General features: G+C 40.5%; 1 protein-coding gene across 3 annotated transcripts in view; it reads left to right on the top strand.

Annotated features, from left to right (window-relative positions):
* The window catches only part of FAM114A1 (family with sequence similarity 114 member A1), an 89,185-nt gene extending 69,571 nt beyond the window's left edge, over positions 1–19,614 (top strand). For all 3 annotated transcript variants that reach the window (XM_007522790.3, XM_060188216.1, XM_060188217.1), the window contains 5 exons: positions 2,414–2,566; positions 4,013–4,152; positions 7,811–7,883; positions 15,116–15,169; positions 17,424–19,614. In XM_007522790.3, coding sequence (XP_007522852.1) covers positions 2,414–2,566; positions 4,013–4,152; positions 7,811–7,883; positions 15,116–15,169; positions 17,424–17,525 — 522 coding nt within the window. In that variant the 3' untranslated portion in view covers positions 17,526–19,614. The remainder of the gene's footprint in view (positions 1–2,413; positions 2,567–4,012; positions 4,153–7,810; positions 7,884–15,115; positions 15,170–17,423) is intronic.
* Positions 19,615–24,532: the final 4,918 nt, after the last annotated feature.

Raw genomic sequence — 24,532 nt, 5'->3', positions numbered from 1 at the left:
GCATCGGGTTAAGTGCACATGGCGCAAAGCGCAAGGACCAGCGTAAGGATCCCGGTTCGAGCCCCCGGCTCCCCACCTGCAGGGGAGTCTCTTCACAGGTGGTGAGGCAGGTCTACAGGTGTCTATCTTTCTCTCCCCCTCTGTCTTCCCCTCCTCTCTCCATTTCTCTCTGTCCTATCCAACAACAACAATAATAACCACAACAAGACTACAACAACAAGGGCAGAAAAAGGGGAAAAAAAAAAAAAAGGCCTCCAGGAGCAGTGGATTCATGGGGCAGGCACTGAGCACCAGCAATAACCCTGGAGGCAAAAAACACCCAAAAGTTCATTACCAGTGGAAAGACCCCAAGCTCTACATAGAACATGAAGAAGGGGTAAAGTCTCAGGCCAGTAATTAAATTAAGATTTAGGAAGGCAACATAATGAATTGTGATAGGAGAAAACATTCAAGATTGCGCCAGGTGACCAGCATTTTAGTTGTAGCCTCACTTGTAATTACTTTGTGACCTTGAGTGATTTTATGTTCGAGCAGTGGTTTTCTTCAGTGTACGAGAAGGATTTGGGGTACAGAATTACCAAGAGATTTTTTTTTCATATTCTAGTCCCCCCTCCCCATTATAATGAAATGTGAGAATTAGACAAGAAAAGCACATCAGCAACTACCCCCCCACACACATTCACACACATATATACCTGGAATATTAGTGCTCCCTTGTAAGAACATTCCAGTTTTAGCAAACACAGTACAGTACACCTTGCAAGGGAAGGCATAGGTCTTCAAGGTCTTGCTGAGAAGTTTCTTAATGACAACACTGATCATTAATTAAAACCAAATTATTGTCCCTATTCTCGTTGTTTTACCTGTCTGCTTTTTAGTAAGCAGTAGTTGACTCAGTTCCTCACCTCGGTGAGGAAAGGGCAGCATAGGCAGTGAGGTGGAGAGATGAGTAATTTCTTTATTTCTGATAGAGGTCACTGATTCTGGCAGGTCAGTGACTTGAACAAGGTGGGAAATTGCCTCATTCATCTCCAAGCAGCACCTGCCAACAATGCGGGGAGGTTTCGGAGGCCCCTCTGGCTTACTTAATGTATTCAGGTAAACTTTTGTCCATGTACAAAGCACAATGACCAGCGTAAGGATCCCAGTTGGAGCCCACGTTGTTTTCCCACCTGCAGGGGAGTCGCTTCACAGGCAGTGAAGCAGGTCTGCAGGTTGTCTATCTTTCTCTCCCCCTCTCTGTCTTCCCCTCCTCTCTCCATTTCTCTCTGTCCTATCCAACAACAACAACATCATTAACAACAATAATTACTACAACAGTAATAAAAAAACAACAAGAGCAACAAAAGGGAATAAATAAAATAAATGTAAAAATAATAATAATAAACTTTTGTCCCTGAAAGAGAATGTACCAATGATAGTTTTGTCTCCCCAAACCTTCTTGCCATTAACTTGTCACCAACACCCTGATGTGTCCATTTTTTAATTTTATTTTGTTTATTTATTTATAAAATGGAAACACTGATAAGACCATAGGATAAGAGGGATACAATTCCCACTACTTGATATGTAAGGTTTACAACAAGAGCTACATTCAGAAACAACTGCCACTTAGGCGAACAGCATAAACTAGAACAACAAAAGTTAGTGAGTCTGCCTTCTCAAAACTCAGGAAATTGGCCTTGTAAGCATGAGATTTTGGACCCCAGCCCCTGCTCCTCATCCACATTCAGGGAATAGCAAATAGGGACAGTGACTTCTGCTTCTTTGATGCAGCCATATATTTTTTAGGTGAGAGATTGCTCAGGCTGCTCACATGTGAATTAAACTAGTCATGGAGTCTTCCCAGCAGTGCCTCTCTCCTCTCTTCCAGGTGGGGAGACTTGGCCTAACAGGAGAGCATGGCCTTTCTTCATCTCCCAATTAACACATTACTAGGTTCATGAAACATTAAGAGCTTCACGAGGTATATCAGATGAGATTTGCTTTAGCGATGACCCCTGCTAAGTTTCTAACCTATATACATTATTGCTATCATATTTGTCTGTCTGTGTATATGTATATAACCATTATTCATTATAGTCGGTCATAAAAGTCAAAAATATGCCATCAGTCTTTCAAGGTGACTTATTTTTATTCATATCTGAATGGCACGTGATAATGCTTTTAAAATCCCTCCAGCCATGCCCTGTTCTCCTCACAGTTGGCTTTCTAGTCCACCCCCCTTTTTCTGACTTTGTATTTATCAGAAAGCAGGAGCAAAAAATGCTTTTTAGGATGTTGAGGAACCCACCCACCACTTTTGCAACATACAGAGGACTCTTGAGGGATAGGGCAACTCGACCCTAGTTTGGGGCTGGGATTGTCTTCATGGTTGTATATTAACTATGGCTTCGACTGGGCACCTCTGCAGGCCATGAAAAAAGCTCATGACTGGGTGGAAAAAGACCAGTCCATTGTGTCAGTAGATGCGGCAGAAGAGTCAGAGGAGAAAACCAAGAAGGAAGTAAAGGAAGAGAACCCTGAACTCGCCAAAGAAGACAAAAAGGAGGAAAGAACAGTTGAGGTAACTTTATCATAGGTTGTCTACTTGGAGAGCAGTAATATTGTGCAACTTTTGCTAGCAACCTACTTTTTAGGGAGGAGAGGTCATTTGTTTTTTAAAAAGACACTATTATTTATTTACTTATTTATTAGATAGACTGAAAGAGGAAGGAGGTGATAGGGAGGAAGAGAAACACCTCCAGCACTGCTTCACCACTTGCAAACCTTTCTTCCAGCAGATGGAGACTCGTGGCTTGAACCCACGTCCTTGAGCATTGTACCTTGTGTGCTCATCTGGTAGCATTTTGTTTTCATGGTATCCTGTTCCATATTGCACAAATATGGGTAGTAACGTAATTACTAAAAATAAAATGTCCCTATACCAAGACATTTCACAACTCAACACTGATGTAGCTTTTTGTCATAGCTTTACAGTTATAATTTTGAAGAAGACAATTAATTAAGACCATAATTTATTTAACTTTAGGGTAAAATTATGTCTTTTATGCAGATCTGTAACCGTAAAAAGTCATTATGCCTTATAACTAATGAGGTAATTGAAGCTTTATGTGGAAAAAATTAATTGCCACAGTTCTCACTCTAGTTTAATACATCTATATATTTATGATTTATATCATGCCTATGTTCAGAAGTGAGTTTGCAACAATTTCATCTTACATGTAATTTTAATTTTAAAGTAACATTCACAATTAGATAACTCTAAAGAAAAATACCCATTGAAGTCTAGCCATGCAGCCCTTCTCCTGTGTACAATCTTGAGCATTTTATGCCTGGCATTGTTCCAAGACGTGGGGCACAGCTATGAGTAAGGCTCACTGGTGGTGCTTCCATTAGACGATAACACTTCCACTTAGAGACTTTTAGGGGGCATGGCAGTGGCACCCCCCAGGAGAGCACACACACTACCTGTACAAATGGACCCGAGTTCAGGTATAAGCCCCAGCAAGAGCCATGGTGGAAATAAATAGAATTTTTATATATGCCCACTAACCTGTAGGTAAGCTTATTTGGGTCATGTTTGCCCCAGATAAATTTTGCATCTTTGTGTGTGTGTGTGTGTGTGTTTGTCTCGGTGTTTTGTTTTGTTTTGTTTGTTTTGTTTTTAAGCATCAATTGGGACCAGACAGATGGTGTAATAATAGCAGAGCTCATGCCTGGCACATGTGAGGCCCTGAGTTCTGTCCCCAGCAGAGCATAGCAACAATAAAGACAATAGAATCATAAATGACAGTACAGTGCTCCAGTCTCTCCCCCCCATCATCTAAATATATAAATATATGTACATGTAAGAATAAACAGCATCTGCTAAAACTTGGGGAGATGATAGGTAACTTTATGATCTTAATATGGCAATAGTATTACAAGTTGTATACAGTAAGGATGTACAGCTTTATGTGTGTCAGTCATACGTTTTTGTGAATAAATGTCTTATATTTACTTATTTCAGGAAGTCTGTAAGCTGTCCATTGAAAGTCTAGCAGAAGTAACAGCTCGATGTATTGAGCAACTTCATAAAGTAGCAGAATTAATTCTTCATGGACAAGAAGAAGAAAAACCAGCTCAGGACCAAGCAAAAGTCCTCATGAAGTAAAGTTACTTTATTCTTATTTTTTTGAATTGCATATATACATGTGTGTATGTGTGTGTATGCACTACATAAATAACACACATCCTAGGTTACTAGAAATTTAGGCTTCAGATCAACTAATTCCATTGTTTATGTATGCCCATAGTAATATTTGTGATATTCTTAAGAAATACTCTTGGGGATAGGTGGTGCATCTGATTAAGTGCACATGTTACAATGCACAAGAACCCACGTTCAAGCCCCTGCTCCTCATTTACAGGGGGAAAGCTTCATGAGAAGTGAAGCAGTGCTACAGGTCTGTCTGTCTCTCTCTTTCTCTCCCTTCCCTCCCAATTTTTCTCTGTCCTATCAAATAAAATAATAAATAAATGAATAAATATGATTTCTTATAAAAATAGAAGTCAACCATGTTAGTGAGAGTATTATTAATTAGTGAGACACTCCAAAAATTATGTATGAAGAGATTTAAGGGAAGAAACACTAAATCATTTAAAGCTAACTGAATATTTATTTTAATAGATCAAGTCTTAGAAGTAAGACTGTTGGGAGTCGGGCTGTAGCGCAGCGGGTTAAGTGCAGGTGGCGCAAAGCACAAGGACCGGCATAAGGATCCCGGTTCGAACCCTGGCTCCCCACCTGCAGGGGAGTCGCTTCACAGGCGGTGAAGCAGGTCTGCAGGTGTCTATCTTTCTCTCCTCCTCTCTGTCTTCCCCTCCTCTCTCCATTTCTCTCTGTCCTATCCAACAACGACAACAACAATAATAACTACAACAATGAAACAACAAGGGCAACAAAAGGGAATAAATAAATAAAAATATTTAAAAAATATTTAAAAGAAAAGAAGTAGGACTGTTGAGAATAATTATATTTCCAGTACATCACACGACTAAAGAAAGACCATCTTAATATGTCTCAGCTAGCTTCATGGAAATATGCAAATATACCCCCACCATTCCTGGGAACTTATACCAGCTCTGCATACTCTAAATGTTGAGTTGGCTGGTATAAGCCATTTCACTGGGATTGCACATGTACTGTTATTTGTTCTTTAATAACTAGCTACTACTGGTGTGGGATGGTTATTGAAAATAGTTTATATGAAGTTGAAAACAGTAAGCCACTTTCTTTTTTTTAAGCTTATTAGTGATTTAATAGTGATTTATAAGACTATAAAATTACAGTGCACACCCACCACCAAAGTTCTTTTTTTTTTTTTTAAGATTTTATTTATTCATGAGAAAGATAGGAGAAGAAAGAGAATGAACCAGACATCACTGTGGCATATGTGCTGCTGGGGATTGAACTTAGGACCTCTTGCTTGAGAGTTCGATGCTTTATTCACTGTGCCACCTCCTAGACCACACCACCAAAGTTCTATACCCTACCCTCCCAAGCCACCAGTTTTCATGCATCTCACTCTGTGTTATGCTTTAGGAAAATAGCACAGATTCAAATACCCTCTAGTGATTATGAAAGTCCAAATAAGAACCTCCTAGCATATATCTGAGCATATATAACTCATTTTGTTAAGCAGCTTATTCCTTGCTTATCACTACGTTTGGCATTGTAGGTTATGCGGGTGGGAGCAAAGCAGTTTTGAGTGGAAAGACCTTTTTCAATTGAACTGACCAATTACATTTTCAGTATTAGTCTGCCTATGTTTTTATAGCTAGACCTATAAAAATCTAAGATAATACAGGAAACATATAACCCTACCTTTCCTGGTTTCTATTTTATATTGTGGCACTAATTTGAAAGGGGATAAATTAAATTCAGAAGTCTTCAGACAAAGATATTAAGACCTTACAGTATATTACTGATTCCTAGCTCTAGTTTACCAAGGCTCATTCAACTGCACCAAACAGAGGACAATAATAATACCTTACATTTGTCTGCCTTTCAACCCCCTGTCCAAGAATATAGAATGACCCTCCTAGCCTTAGTCCTAGTTTTTCTCCAAAGGACTTTTGCATGGGTGGATAACCATATGGGTAAACAGATAGGTGAGTGAATGGATGGATGAAGATAGGGGTAAGTAGATACAGTTTAACAAGCCTGACCACATAGCTTAGATAGAACCCTTATTTGTCAAAGCAAAGCATCTCTAGTGACTTCCCTTAATCTTGTAATATGCAAGATTCTTAACTGTGTTTCAAGTGGCATTTTAATCTCTTCATAAAAATCATTTAACTGGAGGCCAGGTGGTGGCACACCGGGGTTGAGCACACGCAGTATGAAGCTCAAGGTATCTTTCTCTTTCCCTCTCTGTCTTCCCCTCCTCTCTCAATTTCTCTCTGCCCTGTCCAACAACAAGAATGAAAAAAAGATGGCCACCAGGAGCAGTGCAGGCACCGAGCCCCAGCGACAACCCTGGAGGCAAAAAAAAAAAAAAATTAACTTTTCTTTGGGTAGAGTCCTAGAAGTGAGATGACAGGTGGAATGAACTTAGGAGTTGAATATTCTTAAACACACACACACACACACACACACACACACACACAGACACATATATATTGCCTCCAGGGTTATTGCTGGGGCTCAGTGCCCACACCACGAATCCACTGCTCCTGGAGGCTATTTTTTTACCTTTTGTTGCCCTTACTGTTTTATCATTGTTGTGGTTATTGTTGTTATTGATGTTGTTGTTTTTGGATAGGACAGAGAGAAATGGAAAGAGGAAGGAGAGACAGAGAAGAGGAGAGAAAGATAGACACCTGCAGACCTGCGTCGCCGCTTCTGAAGCGACCCCCCCTGCAGGTGGGAAGCCAGTAGCTCCAGCTGGGATCCTTATGCCGATCCTTGCGTTTTGTGCCATGTGAGCTTAACCCGCTGTGCTACTGCCCAACCACCTTAAACACATATTCTACAGAATTTTTGTGTTGAGGCATCCAATAAAAATAATAAAAATGCCTAAATATTGGGGTTATTTTATCTAAAAATGGGAATAATATTTTTATAAAGTTGCTATGATGATTAAATATGACTATGCATACAGACAGACTGGGAGATTGGCTGTTGTGGATGTAATCAGTACATCTGTTACCAATACTAAACAGAATGTTGAAGTATTCTGTTAATATAGGCTGGAGGTTAGTAAGTGGAGAAAACCCACTTGATAAGTCATGTTTCCATGAACAAGTGAAACTCAAGTCTAGCAGGTCCCTGTACAGTCTTTTGATGGCAAAAAGAGGGAGATTGAGTTCAATGAATATTCTTTATTATATATTTAGAGAAAATCAAGATTAGGTTCAACTGTGATTATGAACCATGGAAAGTTACTGAGGAAAGCATTTCTATAGACCATCTTCAAACGTGTCTTCTTTTACATGGGATATCAGGAATTGTATTGGGGCCACGTGATGGCACACCTGGTTAAGCACACGTTACAGCGTGAAAAGACCCAGGTTTCAGTCCCTGGTCCCTGCCTGCAGGGGAAAAGCTTTGAAGGGGTGAAGCAGGGCTGCAGGTGTCTCTCTGTCTCTCTCCTTTTCTACCTCCTCCTATCCCCTTGATTTCCGGCTGCCTCTATCCAATTAATAAAGATAATAATTTTTTTAAATAAACAAATTAAAAAATAAATGAAAAAGGAATTATATTGACAGTTATATTATTTCACTTCATTGAAAAATTTCCAAACTGTTTTCTTTTTTGTTTCAGATTAACTACTGCAATGTGCAATGAAGTAGCCTCCTTATCCAAGAAGTTTACAAATCTGTTAACCTCTGTTGGGGTAAGATTATAATATTGATTTCTTTTATCACTTTTCTAAGAAGGCAGGTCTGTGAAGCACTTTTGTAGTAAAGTTGGAGGATGTAGTACCTTGTTGTGTTCTGGGCTCTCTCTCTCACACTGTGTTAAGAGATAAGTAAAATATATCTTCAGAACAAAAGTAAGATTCCTGGGGGCTGGGTGGTGGTACACCTGGCTGAGCACACATGTTACAATGTGCAAGGAAATGGGTTCGAGCCTCTGGTCCCCACCTGTAAGGGGAAAGTTTTGTGAGTGGTGAAGCAGTGTTGCAGGTGTCTCTCTCCCTCTCTGTCACACCCTTCCCTCTTGATTTCTCATTGTCTCTATCCAATAAATATAATAAAAAATGAAGACTCCATTACTACTTATATAACTGTGGCATGTAATTCAAGAATGTCTGTTAAAATAATTAATATTGGAAATTTACTGTTGCCTTTGTGGCCTATTTTATAAATCACACAAGGTAAAAAGTTTCTTTATTGTAATAGTTTAATTTTATTTATTTATTTTTAATTAGTTTTTCTCACTGCTGGAACTTTATCAATGCTTGTGTGTTTCTCATTTTTTTTAACATGTACCCTAGTGCGGTGCTTCTCAAACCATTATGTATAAGTAAATCACTTGGAAGACTTGTTAAAATGCAGATTCTCGGGGCCAGGTACAGGCATAGCCGATTAAGCTTACATGTTGCCATGCACAAGGAGCCGGATCCCCACTTGCAGGGGACAGCTCACAAGTGGCGAAGCAGGCCTGCAGGTGTCTCTCATTTTTTCTCTCTACCTCCCCCTCCCCTCTCAATTTCTATCTGTCCTATTTAATAAGAATGAGATAAAGAAAGAAAGGAAAGGAGAAAGGAAGGAAAGAAGGGGGGAAAATGGCCACCTACAGCAGTGGATTCATAGTACCAGCACTAAGTCCCAACTATAACCCCTAATGGCAGTAAAAAAAAAATAAATGAAATTTGGGGATCAGGTGGTGGCACACTGGGTTAAACACACATAATACCAAAGCTCAAGGACCAGCGCAAAGATTCCGGTTTGAGACCCCAGCTCCCCACCTGCAGAAGGGTCATTATACAAGAGGTGAAGCAGGTCTGCAAATGTTTCTCTCCTCTTCTCTATCTTCCCCTCCCCTCTCAATTTCTCTCTGTCCTATCCAATAAAATAGAAAAAGAGAGAGGAAAAAAAAAAAAAAAAAGGCCACCAGGAGCAGTGGATTTATAGTGCAGGCACCAAGCCCCAGTGATAACCCTAGAGGCAAGTAATAAAATAAAATAAGTGAAATTTGGGTGGTGGTGCATGTGGTTGAGCACACATGCAATGTGTGCTCTTAACCAGGTGCACCACCGCCTGGCCCCTTGAGCACACATGCTATATATAATGTGCAGACCCAGGCTCAAGGTCCCAGTCCCCACCTTCAGGGAGAAAAGCTTCACGAGTGGTGAAGTAGGGCTGCAGGTGTCTGTCTCTCCCCCTCTCTATCACCTCTTCCCTCTTGATTTCTGGCTTTCTCTATCCAATAAATAGAGATAATTTAAAAATTGAATAAATGAAATTTCCCAGAGATGCAGATTCTCATTCATTTGTTCTGTGCTGAGGACTAAGATTCAGTGTGCACAGAGGACTAAGATTCAGTGTATCTGTTGCAGAATCTCAACAAAACAGTGTCCCTGGTCTATAGTCCACAGTTTGAGTAGCGCAGTTCTGGCAGATAGGTGTTTACTTGAACTTAAATGTGTTTATACATTTATGTACTTGCATATATGTTGTGCATATACACATACAAATGTTTGCATGGACAAAATCAAGATGTAAGTTAACATTTTAGAAAAAAAAGGTAAGTCTAAATATTGATTTTGTGCTGTGATGAATCATTTACCTCAAGTCACTGTTTCTGATCTCTGAAACAGTCATCATTCATAACTTGAAGTTAATGACTGCATATTGCTCTCCAGACTCTATTTCAATTGCTTGCACATCTTATTGATTCTGAAAACCATTGTTACTTTATTGCACTCATTTTAATTATATTTTAAGGGTTTATTGATAATCAAACATGAAAGCAAATACCACAATGGATTTTTCTGGTTACTTAGTAAAATGACCGGGTCTTTAAAGTGGTTTTCTTTTTTAAAGACTCCATTATGGTTTCCCCAGTAAGACATTTATTTGGTCTCATCAGAGCACCGTCAAGGAAAGTATGCTGCTCTGGGAAGATATATTTCCTTTATCTGCTTTCGTTTACCGTAACTCATCTGGAGATAATGAGGGACATCAGATTGCCCTCTGTCTTTTCAGGTACCTTAACTATTGATTGTCTGTGAGGAAATTGAGTATTTTAGGTAGAAAAGATTGTTGATTGATAAATAAATTGTGGAAATAATCATAATGATGAAACTAACTTTCACTTCATTGAATACCTATTTTATTTTATTTTTATTTTTTTATTTATTTATTTTAAATTTTTTATTTAAGAAAGGACTAATGAACAAAAACATAAGGTAGGAGGGGTACAACTCCACACAATTCCCACCACCCAATCTCCATATCCCACCCCCTCCCATGATAGCTTTCCCATTCTCTATCCCTCTGGGAACATGGACCCAGGGTCATTGAGGGTTGCAGAAGGTAGAAGGTCTGGCTTCTGTAATTGCTTCCCCGCTGAACATGGGCGTTGACTGGTCGGTCCATACTCCCAGTCTGCCTCTCTCCTTCCCCAGTAAGGTGTGTCTCTGGGGAAGCAGAGCTCCAGGACACATTGGTGGGGTCTTCAATCATGGGAAGCCTAGCCAGCATCCTGGTGGCATCTGGAACCTGGTGATTGAAAAGAGAGTTAACATACGAAGCCAAACAATTTGTTGAGCAATCATGGATTGCTTGGAATACTGGAGAGGAAGTGTTAAGGAGGTACTCACTGCAAACTCTAGTGTACTACTGCTTTCAGGTATATATTTTGCAGCAGTTTATGGATACGTGTGCCCATAAGCTCTCTCTCACAGAAACTGGTGTATATCTAGGTTATGGGACTTTGTTAGAAAGTGAACCACCTGAGATGAAATTAGAGTGTACTATAAAAGGAAAGGTCTCACCCGAGTAATGAAGCTGAAGGGTTGTCATTTCCACACGTGAAGTCTCTGGACACAGTCTGAGGTGAAGCATGTTGAGGTGGCAATCACTGCATTGGTTAGGTTGTGATCGGCGGATGCAATATTATTTGGTTTGGATTGGGAGATGCATACGGGAAAGTGGGCCCTATCCAAGGGTTCCAGGACTGGGGGAAGTAGGGGCTCTATAGTGGAGATGTGAGGTTCCTGCTGTGTTAGGGTTCAAAAAGATAATCGATAGTTAATGTTATCATCACATTATTTGTTAATTGGGTTAACTTTGAAAAGTCCTTTTGTTATGGTTTGCTGTACAGTATCCAGTATCTTGTATATAGCTGTGCTATTGGATGCTTCTAATCTACTTGGTCTAGGCTTTTGAGAGAGTCCGCATATCAAATACACAGCCTGTATATTAAAAGGATTCAGTTTGTGTTTTGAGAAACTTTGAGACATACAATTGATTTTCCCCCTCTCATATTAATTAACTACTGATTTATATGTCTACATTTTGCTAGGAGTGTACATAAACACCATTCCCACCACCAAAGGACTGTGACCCATCCCTCCCGCCCACTCCCACCCCCCACTGGCCCAGGAAGCTGCATGTCTACCCCTCACCACTGGGTTTTTACTTTGGTGCCCTACTTACAATTTGATCAGGTCCTGCTTTTAGTTTCCCTTTCAGATCTTCTTAATCAACTTCTGTTGATGAGTGGGATCATCCCATACTCATCTTTATCTTTCTGACTTAGTTCACTTAACATAATTCCTTCTAGCTCTGTCCAAGATGGGTCAGAGAAGGTGGGTTCATTGTTCTTGATAGCTGCATAGTATTCCATTGTGTATATATACCACAGCTTTCTCAACCACTCATCTGTTGTTGGGCACCTGGGTTGCTTCCAGGTTTTAGCTATTATGAATTGTGCTGCTATGAACATAGGAGTACACACCTCTTTTTGGTTGGGTGTTATGGAGTCCTTGGGGTATAACCCCAGGAGAGGAATTACTGGATCATATGGAAGGTCCATGTCTAGCCTTCTGAGAGTTTTCCAGGCTGCTCTCCACAGAGGCTGGACCAATTTACATTCCCACCAGCAATGTAAAAGGGTTCCTCTGTCCCCACATCCTCTCCAGCATTTGTTGCTGCTCTCCTTTTTGATGTATGCCATTCTTACAGGAGTGAGGTGGTATCTTAGTGTTGTCTTAATTTGCATTTCTCTGACAATCAGTGACCTAGAGCAGTTTTTCATATGTTTGTTAGCCTTTTGGATCTCCTCTGAGGTGAATGTTTTGTTCATATCCTCTGCCCATTTTTGGATGGGGTCATTTGCTTTTTTGGTGCTAAGTTTGCTGAGCGAATACCTATTTTATATCAGACTACTTCACATAAAACACCTGTGCTTTATACTAACTCTTGATTTGCAAACTAGATTCCACAGATCTATTTGCAATGTTTATGTAGACATGTTTTTTTCTGCTAATCTGGAAACGTACAACCAAGTAAGTACCCATGTTTGCTTTTAAAAGAACAACAACAACAAAACAAAAAAACCCAGGGTAGGGTACATTCTTAACCCACGTGCAAAATTTAAGTACCTCCCCCACCAAGAAAAATAAAAGACAAACAACTTAAGTCATCTAGCTAGATTGTTTTCCTCTTTCATGTTCTATATCCTGCATATATAGTATATAGCTAGCTATGCAATTTTAACTTCAATTCTATTATGGTAAAGTTTACATCACATAAAATTGACCATTTTAATATTTGAAAGCATGTAAGTTAGTGTTGTTAAATTCACAACATTGAGCAGCAGTTCCCATCTTCTAAAACAGAAATTATCCCTTAACTACAATTCTTTATTCTCCCTCTCCCAGCCCTTTAGCAACCATCCTTTTATTTTTTTGCCACATTAATTTTGACCAGAGGCTACTTCATATTACTGAAACAATACACTATTTGTTATTTTGTGACAGGCTTATTTCACTTAGCATCATGTCCTCAAATTTTTCATCTGTGTTATCAGTCAGAATTTTCTTCCTTTTTTTATTTGAGCCATACTGCTGAGAGACAGGGAGACAGAGGAGAAAGGCATCACAGCAGCTCTGTGCCATCTGTACAGCTCCTCTGTATACAGCCATCCACAGTGCTCCCGTTGCCAGTGCTGGACCCCAGTGTGTCATGCTTGGAAGATGTGTGCTGTACAGGTTGAACGCTATCGACGTCTTAGTACCCCCAGGGTGAAAACTCGACTTCCTCATCTTTAAACTAGGGTTATCACAGCACCTTCCTATCTGCAAGGATTTCTGGATCTTTCTTTCTTCCTTTCTTTCTTCCTTTCTTTCTTTCCTTTCTTTTTCTTTCTTTTTTTTTTTTTTTGCCTCCAGGGTTATTGCTGAGGCTCAGGGCCTGCACTATAAATCCACTGCTTCTAGAGACTATTTTTTTCCCTTTTGTTGCCCTTGTTTGTTATTGCTGTTGTTGTTATTGCTATTGTTGTTGGATAGGACAGAGAGAAATGGAGAGAGATGGGGAAGACAGAGAGGGGGAGAGAAAGACAGACACCTGAAGACCACTTATGAAGCGACCCCTCTGCAGTTGGGGAGCCGGGATCCTTAACGCAGGTCCTTGTGCTTCACACCATGTGTGCTTAACCCACTGTGCTACCATCCGGCCCCATCTGCAAGGATTTCTGTGCAGTTGGGTGGGACATATAGGAGAAACACCAAATACAACATCTAGTAAACATTCCACTTTCCCTGTGATGAGAAAAAAGCTATATTGAGTTGCTGACTTAGGCATTTTAGAGTATGGCAGTCCTATTCAGTCCTGTTTCCACAGAAAGGACTTGAGTCTAGGATTTCCTTCACAAGTGCCTGCTTTGCTTTTCCCAGGGCACCTTTTAAAGGGATGGGATACATAGTTCTGGTGGTGGGAATTATGTGGAGTTGTACCCCTCTTATCCTATGGTTTTGTCAGTGTTTCCTTTTTATAAATAAAAATATAAAAAAAATAATAGTAAATAAACAAAATAACCCCTGAGAGTTGAGTCCATAAAAAGCTGATAACTTCTATCCCACCCTCCTTAATAAGTAATACTAGGTACTCACTGCTGTGCTCTCACTCTCCGGCTCACTGGTGACCTGAGAAAGAGGCTTTTTCTCGGACTCATCTCACCTCCTCCCAGTTCTGGGGTCTGTAACTAGTAAATGTTGTGTGAGTATACTCCCTTTGTTGGAGTATATTGAGACTGTGCACTCAACCAAAATAGCCCTGGGGGTAGCACTTTCACAGAGTGGGTGCTCAGATGCCGAGGGTGCTGCTAACCACTGACCCCATGCTCGTGGCTTTTACTGTTAGCGGATCCTTAGGCAGAGAGATGGGACACACCAAGGCTTTACTGTAGGAAGCAGTATTTATTATGCCAGGAGACCCAGCTGGCCTCTCATCCACAAAAGACTGAGCCCCGAGCACCATGGTGCTTGCCCTTTTTTTTGTACAATTATCAACTTTCCCATAGTTACTCATTGTAACAAGCTTAACAGGTTCTTTTTCTCTTTTTGGCATACAGAGAGTACAACTTCTTTGGGTTATTAGCAGACTTCAGCAGAAATAGCAGATTATTTTCCTTTTTAACTTTCTTTATTTGATAGACCAGAGAAATTTAGAGAGGAAGAGAGACGGACACCCGCTTCACCACTCATGAAGCTTTCTCCCTGCAGGTGGGGATTGTGGGATTGAACCCTGATCCTTGTGTATTGTAATATGGGAGATTAACCAGGTATGCCTCCACCCAGCCCCAGAAATAGTGGATCCTAAGGCCACTTTGATTACAGCTGTAGAAACCCCTATTTGTTCTGAGAGAGAAGAGAGTGGCCAACTGCAGTTTTCTTCAGCTCAGAATTTAACCCTTGCTTTTCTCTTAAGAAGTTCACCTTTGTTTGCCTCATTACCTCCTCATCCAGCAGGTCACAACTGCATAATTTAACTGAACACACCGGTTACACTCCCCACCCCCACCCCATCCTGAAACAAAGTCAGCGCATTACATGTTACGTGGCAGGCCTCTTAATATGTGCACCTAATCTGGTTCATTCTTTTGATTCCACAGAGCAACAAGAAAGCTGAGGTCCTTAACCCTATGATCAACAGTGTATTGTTAGAGGTAAGTGGTCTCCAGAGAGAACATGTTTCTGAACGAAGCAAAGCAAATGTTAGAGCTATGTATTTTTTGTTTTTCTCTGAAGTGACAAGTGTTACTGCAGTTCTAAATCTTACCTTAATGGCCTTTTTTTTTTTTTTTTTTTCTTAGTACATTTGTGTAGCTCAGCCAGCTACAAACCCTTGGGTAAAGCAACAATAACTAATTTTTTAGAATTCCTGATTATAAAGAGAAATGCTATGTTTGCACATTATTTCTGTCACTATTTTCTCTGGAAGAAGCAGATTTCTGCTGCTTAATTTAACGCTGTGATTATTGGATATGAGGGATTCTTGTTCACTGGAGATTTTTGTAAAAGTGGACATATCCCTCTATTTACAGTAGCCTTTGTCTAAACTCAACCCTAGCATAAAAAAATGACAGGTAGACTGTTTCACCTCAGTGTTTCCCATGGCCAGGGAAACTGTTCTCTTTCACTGCTCACTTGAGACCTTCCCACTCACCAAGACTTTTCAGCATGATACACAGCTGCTCTGATTCCACTGTGGCTTTGCCAGAAACAGTGATGTAAGAAAAAGAAGCCCAAGAGGCTAGGTTTTTGTTTTGTTTTGTTGCTATAAAAGTAGCTATCAGTTGCAAAGTCTGGGTAGTACAAAACCTTTTTTAATGAATTTTATTTCAAACTTCATTTATTTTATTTGATAGAACAGAGAGAAGATGAAAGGAGGAGATAGAGAGGGAAGGAGATAGAAATACCTGGAGACCTGCTTCACCACTCGTGAAGTTTCCCTCCTACAGGGGGGGATCGAGGGCTTGAACCTGAGTCCTTGTGCATGGCAATACATGCACTTAACCAGGTGTGCCACCGTCCGGCCCCAGTACAAAACTTTAAGTCCAGTCAAGGTCTAGGAATTGTGCCTTACTGTTAGTACCAAGGTACACAAGTGACAGAATAGAAGCATCCAGTTTAAGACACAGCCACACGGTGGGGTGGGGTTGACCAGAAGAGACAGGAGACTATAGAACCAGGCTTCAAAAGGGGTAGATACAGCTAAGAGGAAAACCAGGTAGTCAGAAAGAGAATATGGTATCGCACCAAAGTAAAAGACTCTGGGGTAGGTGAGTGGGTGGGTGGCTGGGTGGGGAGAATACAGGTCCAAGAAGGATTCAGAGGACCTAGTGGGGGTTGTATAGTTATATGGAAAACTGGGGAATGTTATGCATGTACAAACTATCGTACTTACTGTTGAATGTAAAACATTACTTCCCCAATTAAAAAAAAATGAAAAAAAAAAGAAAGAGAATATGGGGTTAGTACTTCTCACCTCTGGCTACCCAGAAGGCATTAGCATATTAATTCACTCTGTCAGTTATGTTGAAATGAGGTCAAATGTTTGCTTACCCAGTGGAAGCGTTCTCATATTAGTTACCCTAAAATTTAAATGGTTTCTCTAATTCTATATGTTAGCACACCATAGAACCTGAATGACAATGTTAATAGTGAGTAGAAAGTACCTACGAACATGTGAAGATGACAGTGTTGAAGATTTGCTATGAACTATTGCAAAATTCTATCCCTAGTTATCTTGATGCAAATACTTCTTACTCATCTATAGAGTAGGACAATCTAGGGCATCTTCATACTATGCTTAGGTGTTATTTCAGTAACACTGGAGTTGATCTGGAAAGAGTTGATGGGGGCCCAGCAGTGGCACACCTGGCTTAGTATACACATTACCATGTGAAAGGACCGGGTTCAAGCCCCTGCTTCCCACCTGCAGGGGGGGACGCTTCACAGGTAATGAAACAGGTTTGTAGGTGTCTGTCTTTCTCTCTCCCACTCTATCACCCGCCCCCTCAATTTCTCCCTGTACTCTCGAAATAGAAAAAGAAAATGGCCACCAGGAGCCCAAGCAATAACCCTGGTGGCAATGAAAGAGAGTGACAGAGAAAGAGAGAATAGATAAAAACTGAACATATTGGGTTATGAAGAAATACACAGTCATACATCCTAAAAGTCTATAGAAGTGACTTTCCCATTCTGAGTGAATTCATCTCCCAGTGAGTATAGATAATTAAACACAGGATATATTCTACCCAGAGGCATAGTTAATCTTGTCTTAAGCACCAACATTACAAGAAAATATAATAAAACATTGTGTAGGGCAGAGGAATAGGGGAATATTAACAAGCTAGAAGAATTGTCCAGATTGAGCTCTGAAGATAACCTGTCAACCACATTTCCTTCCTTTCCCAGGGCTGCAATAGCACAACCTACATCCAGGATGCCCTCCAGCTGCTGCTGCCCATCCTGCAGGTTTCCCACATTCGGATCAGTAGTGCCAAAGCACAGCCATAACCTAGCGAGACTCCATCTGGTTGAAAGAACCGTGGGCCGTGCTAGTTTGCCATGTATCGTCTAAGGGGCTCCTTCTACAATCTGAAGACACTAGATGCCGTCTGAAGACACTAGAAGCAATTTTGCACAGACAGTATTGGAGAAGCTCTGTGAAAAGAGTAGCACTTCTCAGTGTGATGCTGCTTTTGAACATCATCATGTTTTCTTTCTGCTAATTAAAATTCACACTACTTTGCATTAAGCATCTCCTATAATCCAATAGTGATTCACAAATAGCAATTTCCATGTTCATGTTCAGTGTTCTTGTTCAGACATACTATATTGGGAAAATTCTTGTGCAGACACTAGAGTTTTTTTGTTTGTTTTTTCCCAATTTTCACCCTTTAATTTTCTAAATCTTAAAGTGTTACTTTAAATCAGTTCTTATAGTGGGCCTTGTATTGTTCCATAGATGTCAAAGACAAAGATAACCCTACCTATAGATTGTACTTTTATGGTTAAAGAGGAACATAAGCTTCTCTTTGTGGTCATCCATTCTCAAAATAAGCCCTTACTGGGCACCTATTATGTGCTCACAATAGAGAAACATGGTCCCCCCCCCCCAAGAGAGACTGATATTTAGAAAGAGTTTATTCTATTTCTTAATATCTTTAAGAATATTAGTAAATTTCTTATATCTTAAGCAAAATGTGAACAGTAAGGTAGACTGGTGACTTTTAAAAGTGTTCTACCTTTCAATTTGTTGTCTTTTTCCACACTTCTTAAACTTTACATCCCAAACTTTATATATGCAGCAAAAATGTATATGAAAAGAGGCCTTAATATGTAGTTAGTTTAAAATTAACTTCCTATGGCCCTAGTTTCATGGTAGCATAATGACAAAGCGTAAAAGTATTTAAATAGAAATATAAAGGGATTTTACCACAGCAGGTCCCTAGGACTGCTTTTAAAATCTACAGCTGGGGAGGTAGCATAATGGTTTTGCAAATAGGTTCATACCTGAGACTCTATAATAAAGTCCCAGCTTCAGTCCCGGCACCACCATAGGCCAGAACTGAACATTGTTCTGGGAGGGAAAAAAAGAAAAGAAAAGAAAAGAAAAGAAAAGAAAAGAAAGAAACTACTACAACTGAGTTAAGCTGTGCCATAAATACACAGATCACATTTGCTGGTGTTAAGTGCTGTCATTTCTTCTAGAGGAGAGAAAACACTGGTGATGGGTTGACTAGCTGGGACACTGATCCTTGCAAGACTGTGCAGAGGACCATGCAGCCATGAGAGGTATAGTCGGGGCATTTCAGAGCTCCATATATTCATTCCAGATGAGGATTCTGTTTAATGCTCCTCTTTTCTTTCTTTCTTTTTTTTTTTTTTTTTGCCTCCAGGATTATTGCTGGGGCTCAGTGCCTGCACCATTGAATCCACTGCTCCTGGAAGCCACTTTTGCCCCTTTTGTTGCCCTTGTTGTTGTAGTAGCCTTGTTGTGGTTAGTGTTGTTGTTGTTGCTGTCATTTGTTGTTGGGATAGGACAGAGAGAAATGGAGAGAGGAGGGGATGACAGAGATGGGGAGAGAAAGATAGACACCTGCAGAACTGCTTCACTGCCTGTGAAGCGACTCCCCTGCAGGTGGGGAGTCAGGGGCTCGAACTGTGATCCCTATGCAGGTCCTTGCGCTTTGCGCCACATGCGCTTAACCCACTGCGCTACCACCCGACTCCCCAATGCTCCTCTTTCTGTGCCACATCAGCATCCCTGCAGGCACTGTCACAGACTTGCCCAATGTCTTGTCTCTCTCTCTCTCTCCCTCTCTCTCTCTCTCGCAAATGAAGCCTGTAGTTTTTCAAGGGTGGAAATCTCTTTCCAATTTGCTTTTCCTCCCCTGATAGAGTAGACTGCCTTTGTTCGTGCAGGTGACTGAGAGAGATTTTTAATGTCATTCCACTTATTAGCATTTCACTCACCTGTGTCCTACATTTCATTGGTGTGCCTCCTAAAACAGCTAAATGGAAAGCATAAGCCCAATTTATTTACAGTCTGGAAAAAAGGATTTTCTCTGAGGAGTCAATTAAAGATGCTCTTTCCTACTTGCTTTTGATTGCCTGGAATGTTTGTTATTAAGTCGAGAGAACAATTAACTGATGGAAATGATGCATTCATTCTTCATAAATTTTAGACTAGACTATAGAGAGAGCAGAGGAAAGAATTCAGACTTACAGTTTCTTCACATCAGATAGTTAATGTCAAATGGATTTATAGAGGTTAAGTTACCGTAAAAGAGAAACAAATATTTCCAGAGGCACTCGTTCCAGATTTAAACATTAGCCCTAACCACATCTATTTAGTACATTGCAGAATGTTTCAATCCTATAAGAAAGTAGAAATCTGTTTACTAAAATAAGAGCTAAATATTTTTCCAAAAGCAGTTGATGTCATTTACGTTGCATGGATGTATAATTTAATCAAAGGTTACCAGGTGCAAAGTTAGGCTGAGAGATTTCCTGGACCTCGCTTCAAGGTCTGTGAATTACATTATTTAAGAGAGAATGACCATTTGAAATATACCCACCCTCCAGGATTACTGTCTTTCAATACTATTTTCCACCATTATGTTTGAATAATTGCTTCTTTGCTTTGCTTTAAAACCAGGCAAAACACAGGACTGAGATCTGAGCAAATGTCAGTCAGTCCCCAAATGAATGATTTAGTAGGATTGCTTTGGAAGCCTTATATTCTTTCAGTAATCCTTTAACATAAATTGGGTTCATTTCACTCTATAAAATTATCCTGAACAAGTGTGCCAGGTTGTTTTTTTTTTTCTTGCATCAAGTGCAAAATAAGTTCTAGTCTAAATAATGAATGTAGTCCTGTGCCTTATTAAGTAAAAAGCAACAAAAGCCTATTTCTAATTCAAAGCAAAAGGTGACCAAGAAAAACTGCTTCCAAGTATTGATAATATACCGCTCATAAGGGCAAAATTGAGTCCCAAAGCTTAGAGCAGAGGCTAAGCTTCAATATTCTGTTTTGCAGAGAACAAATATCTCTTTTCTTTGGGTCTCACACTGTGCTGCACATGGAGCTTATGGTTAAATGAGCTGTGTGACTTGCTGAGACATCCACAGCAGTGTACAGGAGCCCTGGCAACAGCTCAGGAACTGTGGCCCTTGGCTGCGCAGTGCCAAGGGCATGAAAGACGCACAGCCTGGGGGCTAATTAAGGGACTGACTCTAGGGTAGAAGTTTGATCCCAGAAGTCAGCTTCCTCCATTTTGTGGAAGCCAGCTGCCCTCAGGAGATCAAGATGCTCCTGACTTTCCATAAAACCACCTTTTACCTCAGAGGTCCAGGACATAGTCTCTCAGGGGATGTGGCCCTGGAGGTGGCACAGTGGCTAAAGAAAAGCACTGGACCCCGAAGCACGAGGTCCCTCGTTTGATCTCCAGCATCACATATGTCAGGGTGATTGAAGCTCTGGTTCATTTTCTTTCTCTTTCTTTTTTTTCCTTCCTTCCTTTTTTCCTTTCTTTCTATCTATCTACCTATCTCATTAATAAATAAATCTTTTTATAAAAAATCTCAGCGGAGGAAGCTGGGTGGTGGTGCACTTGGTTGAACACACATGTTACCATATACAGCAACTCAGGTCAAGCCCCTGCTCTCTGCCTACAGAGGAGGCACTTCATGAGCAATGAAGCAGATCTGTAGGTGTCTTTCTCCCTATCTCCCACACCCCTCTCAATTTCTCTATGTTCTTTGCAATAAAATAAAATAAAAAAAGGCCGCTGAGAGCATTGGATTCATAGTCCCATCACTGAGCCCCAATAAGAACCCTGGTGCAGGGAGTCGGGCTGTAGCGCAGTGGGTTAAGCGCAGGTGGCGCAAAGCACAAGGACCGGCATAAGGATCCCGGTTCGAGCCCCGGCTCCCCACCTGCAGGGGAGTCGCTTCACAGGCGGTGAAGCAGGTCTGCAGGTGTCTATCTTTCTCTCCTCTTCTCTGTCTTCCCCTCCTCTCTCCATTTCTCTCTGTCCTATCCAACAACGACAACAACAATAATAACTACAACAATAAAACAACAAGGGCAACAAAAGGGAATAAATAAATAAAATAAATTTAAAAAAAAAGAACCCTGGTGCCAATAAAAATATGTATTTTTTTTTTAAATCTCAGAGGAGTAGTTTAGCAATAATGTGTAAGAAGTACATTTCTCTTCTTTAAAAGTATATGCTGGAGGGAGGGCAAAGGGACGAGGACAAGAGGTAGCTCACCTGGCAGAGTGCATATTTTGACATGAGCAAAATTTAAATCCCCCCAAAGACACATGGGAGAACCATGCAACACACTACAGACAATCCATGAAAAGTGGAACAGGACTACGGTGTCTCTACTTCCCTGCCTTTTTCTAACTGAAAGTGAAGGGGGTGGAGGGAGGGTACAGAATTCACTAGGTGCAGAATTCACTAGGAGCAATTGAGTCGTTCAGTCACCAAGGACCTGGTGACACCAGGAGACTGCTCACCAGGTGGAGTGTAAACCTTACAAAGTACAAGTCCCCAGGTTCAAGCCCAACACCACATGGGAACAATATAGGCAATATATGTAATTCTAAGTACTATGAGCATTCACTGCTCTATACATACAATGCAGTACACTCTACAAGGGGCCAGATCGTAATGCATGACTTCAAACCATATTTAACTTGATGAATATGCCACTTGTTCAGTATGAAAATAATTTTTTGTAATGTAAAAAATTTCCCTTTTATTTTCTTCTTAAACATTGCCCTACATTCTAATTTTCAGGTCTTAAGCTTCAAGTTGGTATCTGAAATTATTGTGTTAGAAAGGCACATCATAAAGGAGACCATACTGAAACTCCCGTCTTGGAACTGCATCTCTGGCCTTGTTTTACAGTTGACCCAACATCAAAATGCCCTAGGAGTAGATTTAAACCAGTTCTTCGCAAAAGCGAAAAATACAACCTGTGGTTAATGAGTTTATTTTGCTAGGTAATCTTATTTTACTTAAATTTAATTTCATTTTCTGCCTGTTCACCTATAATAGATGCTCCATGACAAAGTCTACTCTAAACAATTCTGAGGAAAGACATCATTCTGTTACATTTTGTTTTGTCTCCTCTACACCTCCAACATAATGAGTTACTCTCCTCTCATCATCCTATCTATAGCAACAGCTAAATCACTCCAACTCGACAGTATGACAAGTACTGGTGGTGTTTCTGGCATTTCTAAAGTCTAGCATCATCAGAGACTGGGAATAGCAGCTTATTATGAAGGGCTGAAATTTCATGTTGGGATTTAAGCTACATTTACCTTTGTCTGGATCAGAGAGTACTTTTCTCTGCATGAGCTGTCAGGCAGAAAGCAATAGGATTATATCTGCCTGTGGTCACTGCTGACTCACTTGTCAAGCCCATCTCTTCTGTTAGTCTCAGAGGAGTTCTATACAACAGAAGAAGAAGAATGTGTACTTTTTCCACAGGCCTGCACTGAGTACAGAAGTTTAAGGCAAGCTCGATATAGACTGCCTTCTTGCCCTGCTTGTCACCACTATGTTTCCTAGAGCTGCCAGTTGGAGGGAAAGCCCAGCATAGGAACCAAAGCCAGGTGGGTGAAATGCCGGCAAAATCAGTCAGACCTCTTCTACCTTTGAATCCCTGACATATTTATTCTTTTTCTCTCTTGACTTTTTGGACAATCATTCAGTGCTTCTCTTCCAGAATCAGTTTCTAACATCCTGTCTTTCTTTTTCTTGTCTTTCCTCTTCTGTTGTTGTCTCCTCCTCTTTCCCCTCCCCATACCCCTCCTCTTTCTTCCTCCTCTTACTCCCAGCCTCCATTTATCATTTCCCTTATTTATCTCACCAAAAACTACTCCATCCAAAAGATATCAACAAGATCTCAGCTTGCAGTAGTGCATCTAGTTGAATACACGTTACCTTGTGCAAGGACCTGGATTCAAACCCCCCAGTCTCCACCTGCAAGGGAAGAGTTTCACAAATGGTGAAGCAGTGCTGCAGATATTTCTCATTCTCCCTCTCTCTCTCCTCTTTGCTTCTCAGTTGCTCTTTGTGTCTGTAAAAAAATAAAAAATATCAACAACCGGTATGTGTACAACTGAGATGTGTACATACCATTTTCAGGGCACTCTCCTCAGTATCTGCATTATGGAATTTAATCTCAGTATTTGCCCTACATTACATCTGCCCTAAATTACATAGATGAGAAGACTGAGGCTCAGAGGAGCTATACAACTCAAGCAATGCTACCTAGCTAGTCAAACTGAATTGAAATTCAAGCCCAGGTATGTTTGAACTGACTGGCTGGCAATGGAAAGTATTCTGTGGAGTATTGGAAGTATTCTGTGGAGCATTCCAATAAAAGAGAAACAATGTTTTTTATTAATTTTTAATTTTTTAATTTCTTTATTGGTGAATTAATGTTTTACATTCGACAGTAAATACAATAATTTGAACATGCAGAACATTTCCCAGTTTCTCATATGACTATACAACCCCCACTAGGTCCTCTGTCATCCTTTTTGGACCTGTATTCTCCCACTCACCCACCCCAGAGTCTTTTACTTTGGTGCAGTAAAAGACCAGTTCAGGTTCTACTTGTGTTTTCTTTTCTGATCTTTATTTTCAACTTCTGCCTGAGAGTGAGATCATCCCATATTCATCCTTCTGTTTCTGGCTTCTTTCACTTAACATGAATTTTTCAAGGCATAATGTGTTTTTTTAGAGGCTCTGGACATATGTTTCCTGTTGTCTTTAACCTGTGAGGTGTATTTGTACCTGAAATATTTAGTCATTGGCTCTGGTTGTTTCCATGCTGCTGACAGCAAAATGGGCCTAAAGAGCCAAAACGAAGCCATGTGAGGTTATTGAGCCCCTGGATTGTCACCTCTGCCAGCTCCTCACTTCACCACTTCACAGACTTCTGCAGCAAACAGCTTCCTGATCATCCTCTACACAACAGCCTGTCTCACA

This window comes from Erinaceus europaeus, chromosome 3, assembly GCF_950295315.1.
Source record: "Erinaceus europaeus chromosome 3, mEriEur2.1, whole genome shotgun sequence".
In the NCBI taxonomy this organism is placed as follows: Eukaryota; Metazoa; Chordata; class Mammalia; order Eulipotyphla; family Erinaceidae; genus Erinaceus; species Erinaceus europaeus.
Note: the sequence above shows the minus strand (reverse complement) of the source record. Positions and strands in the feature narration are given on the sequence as shown.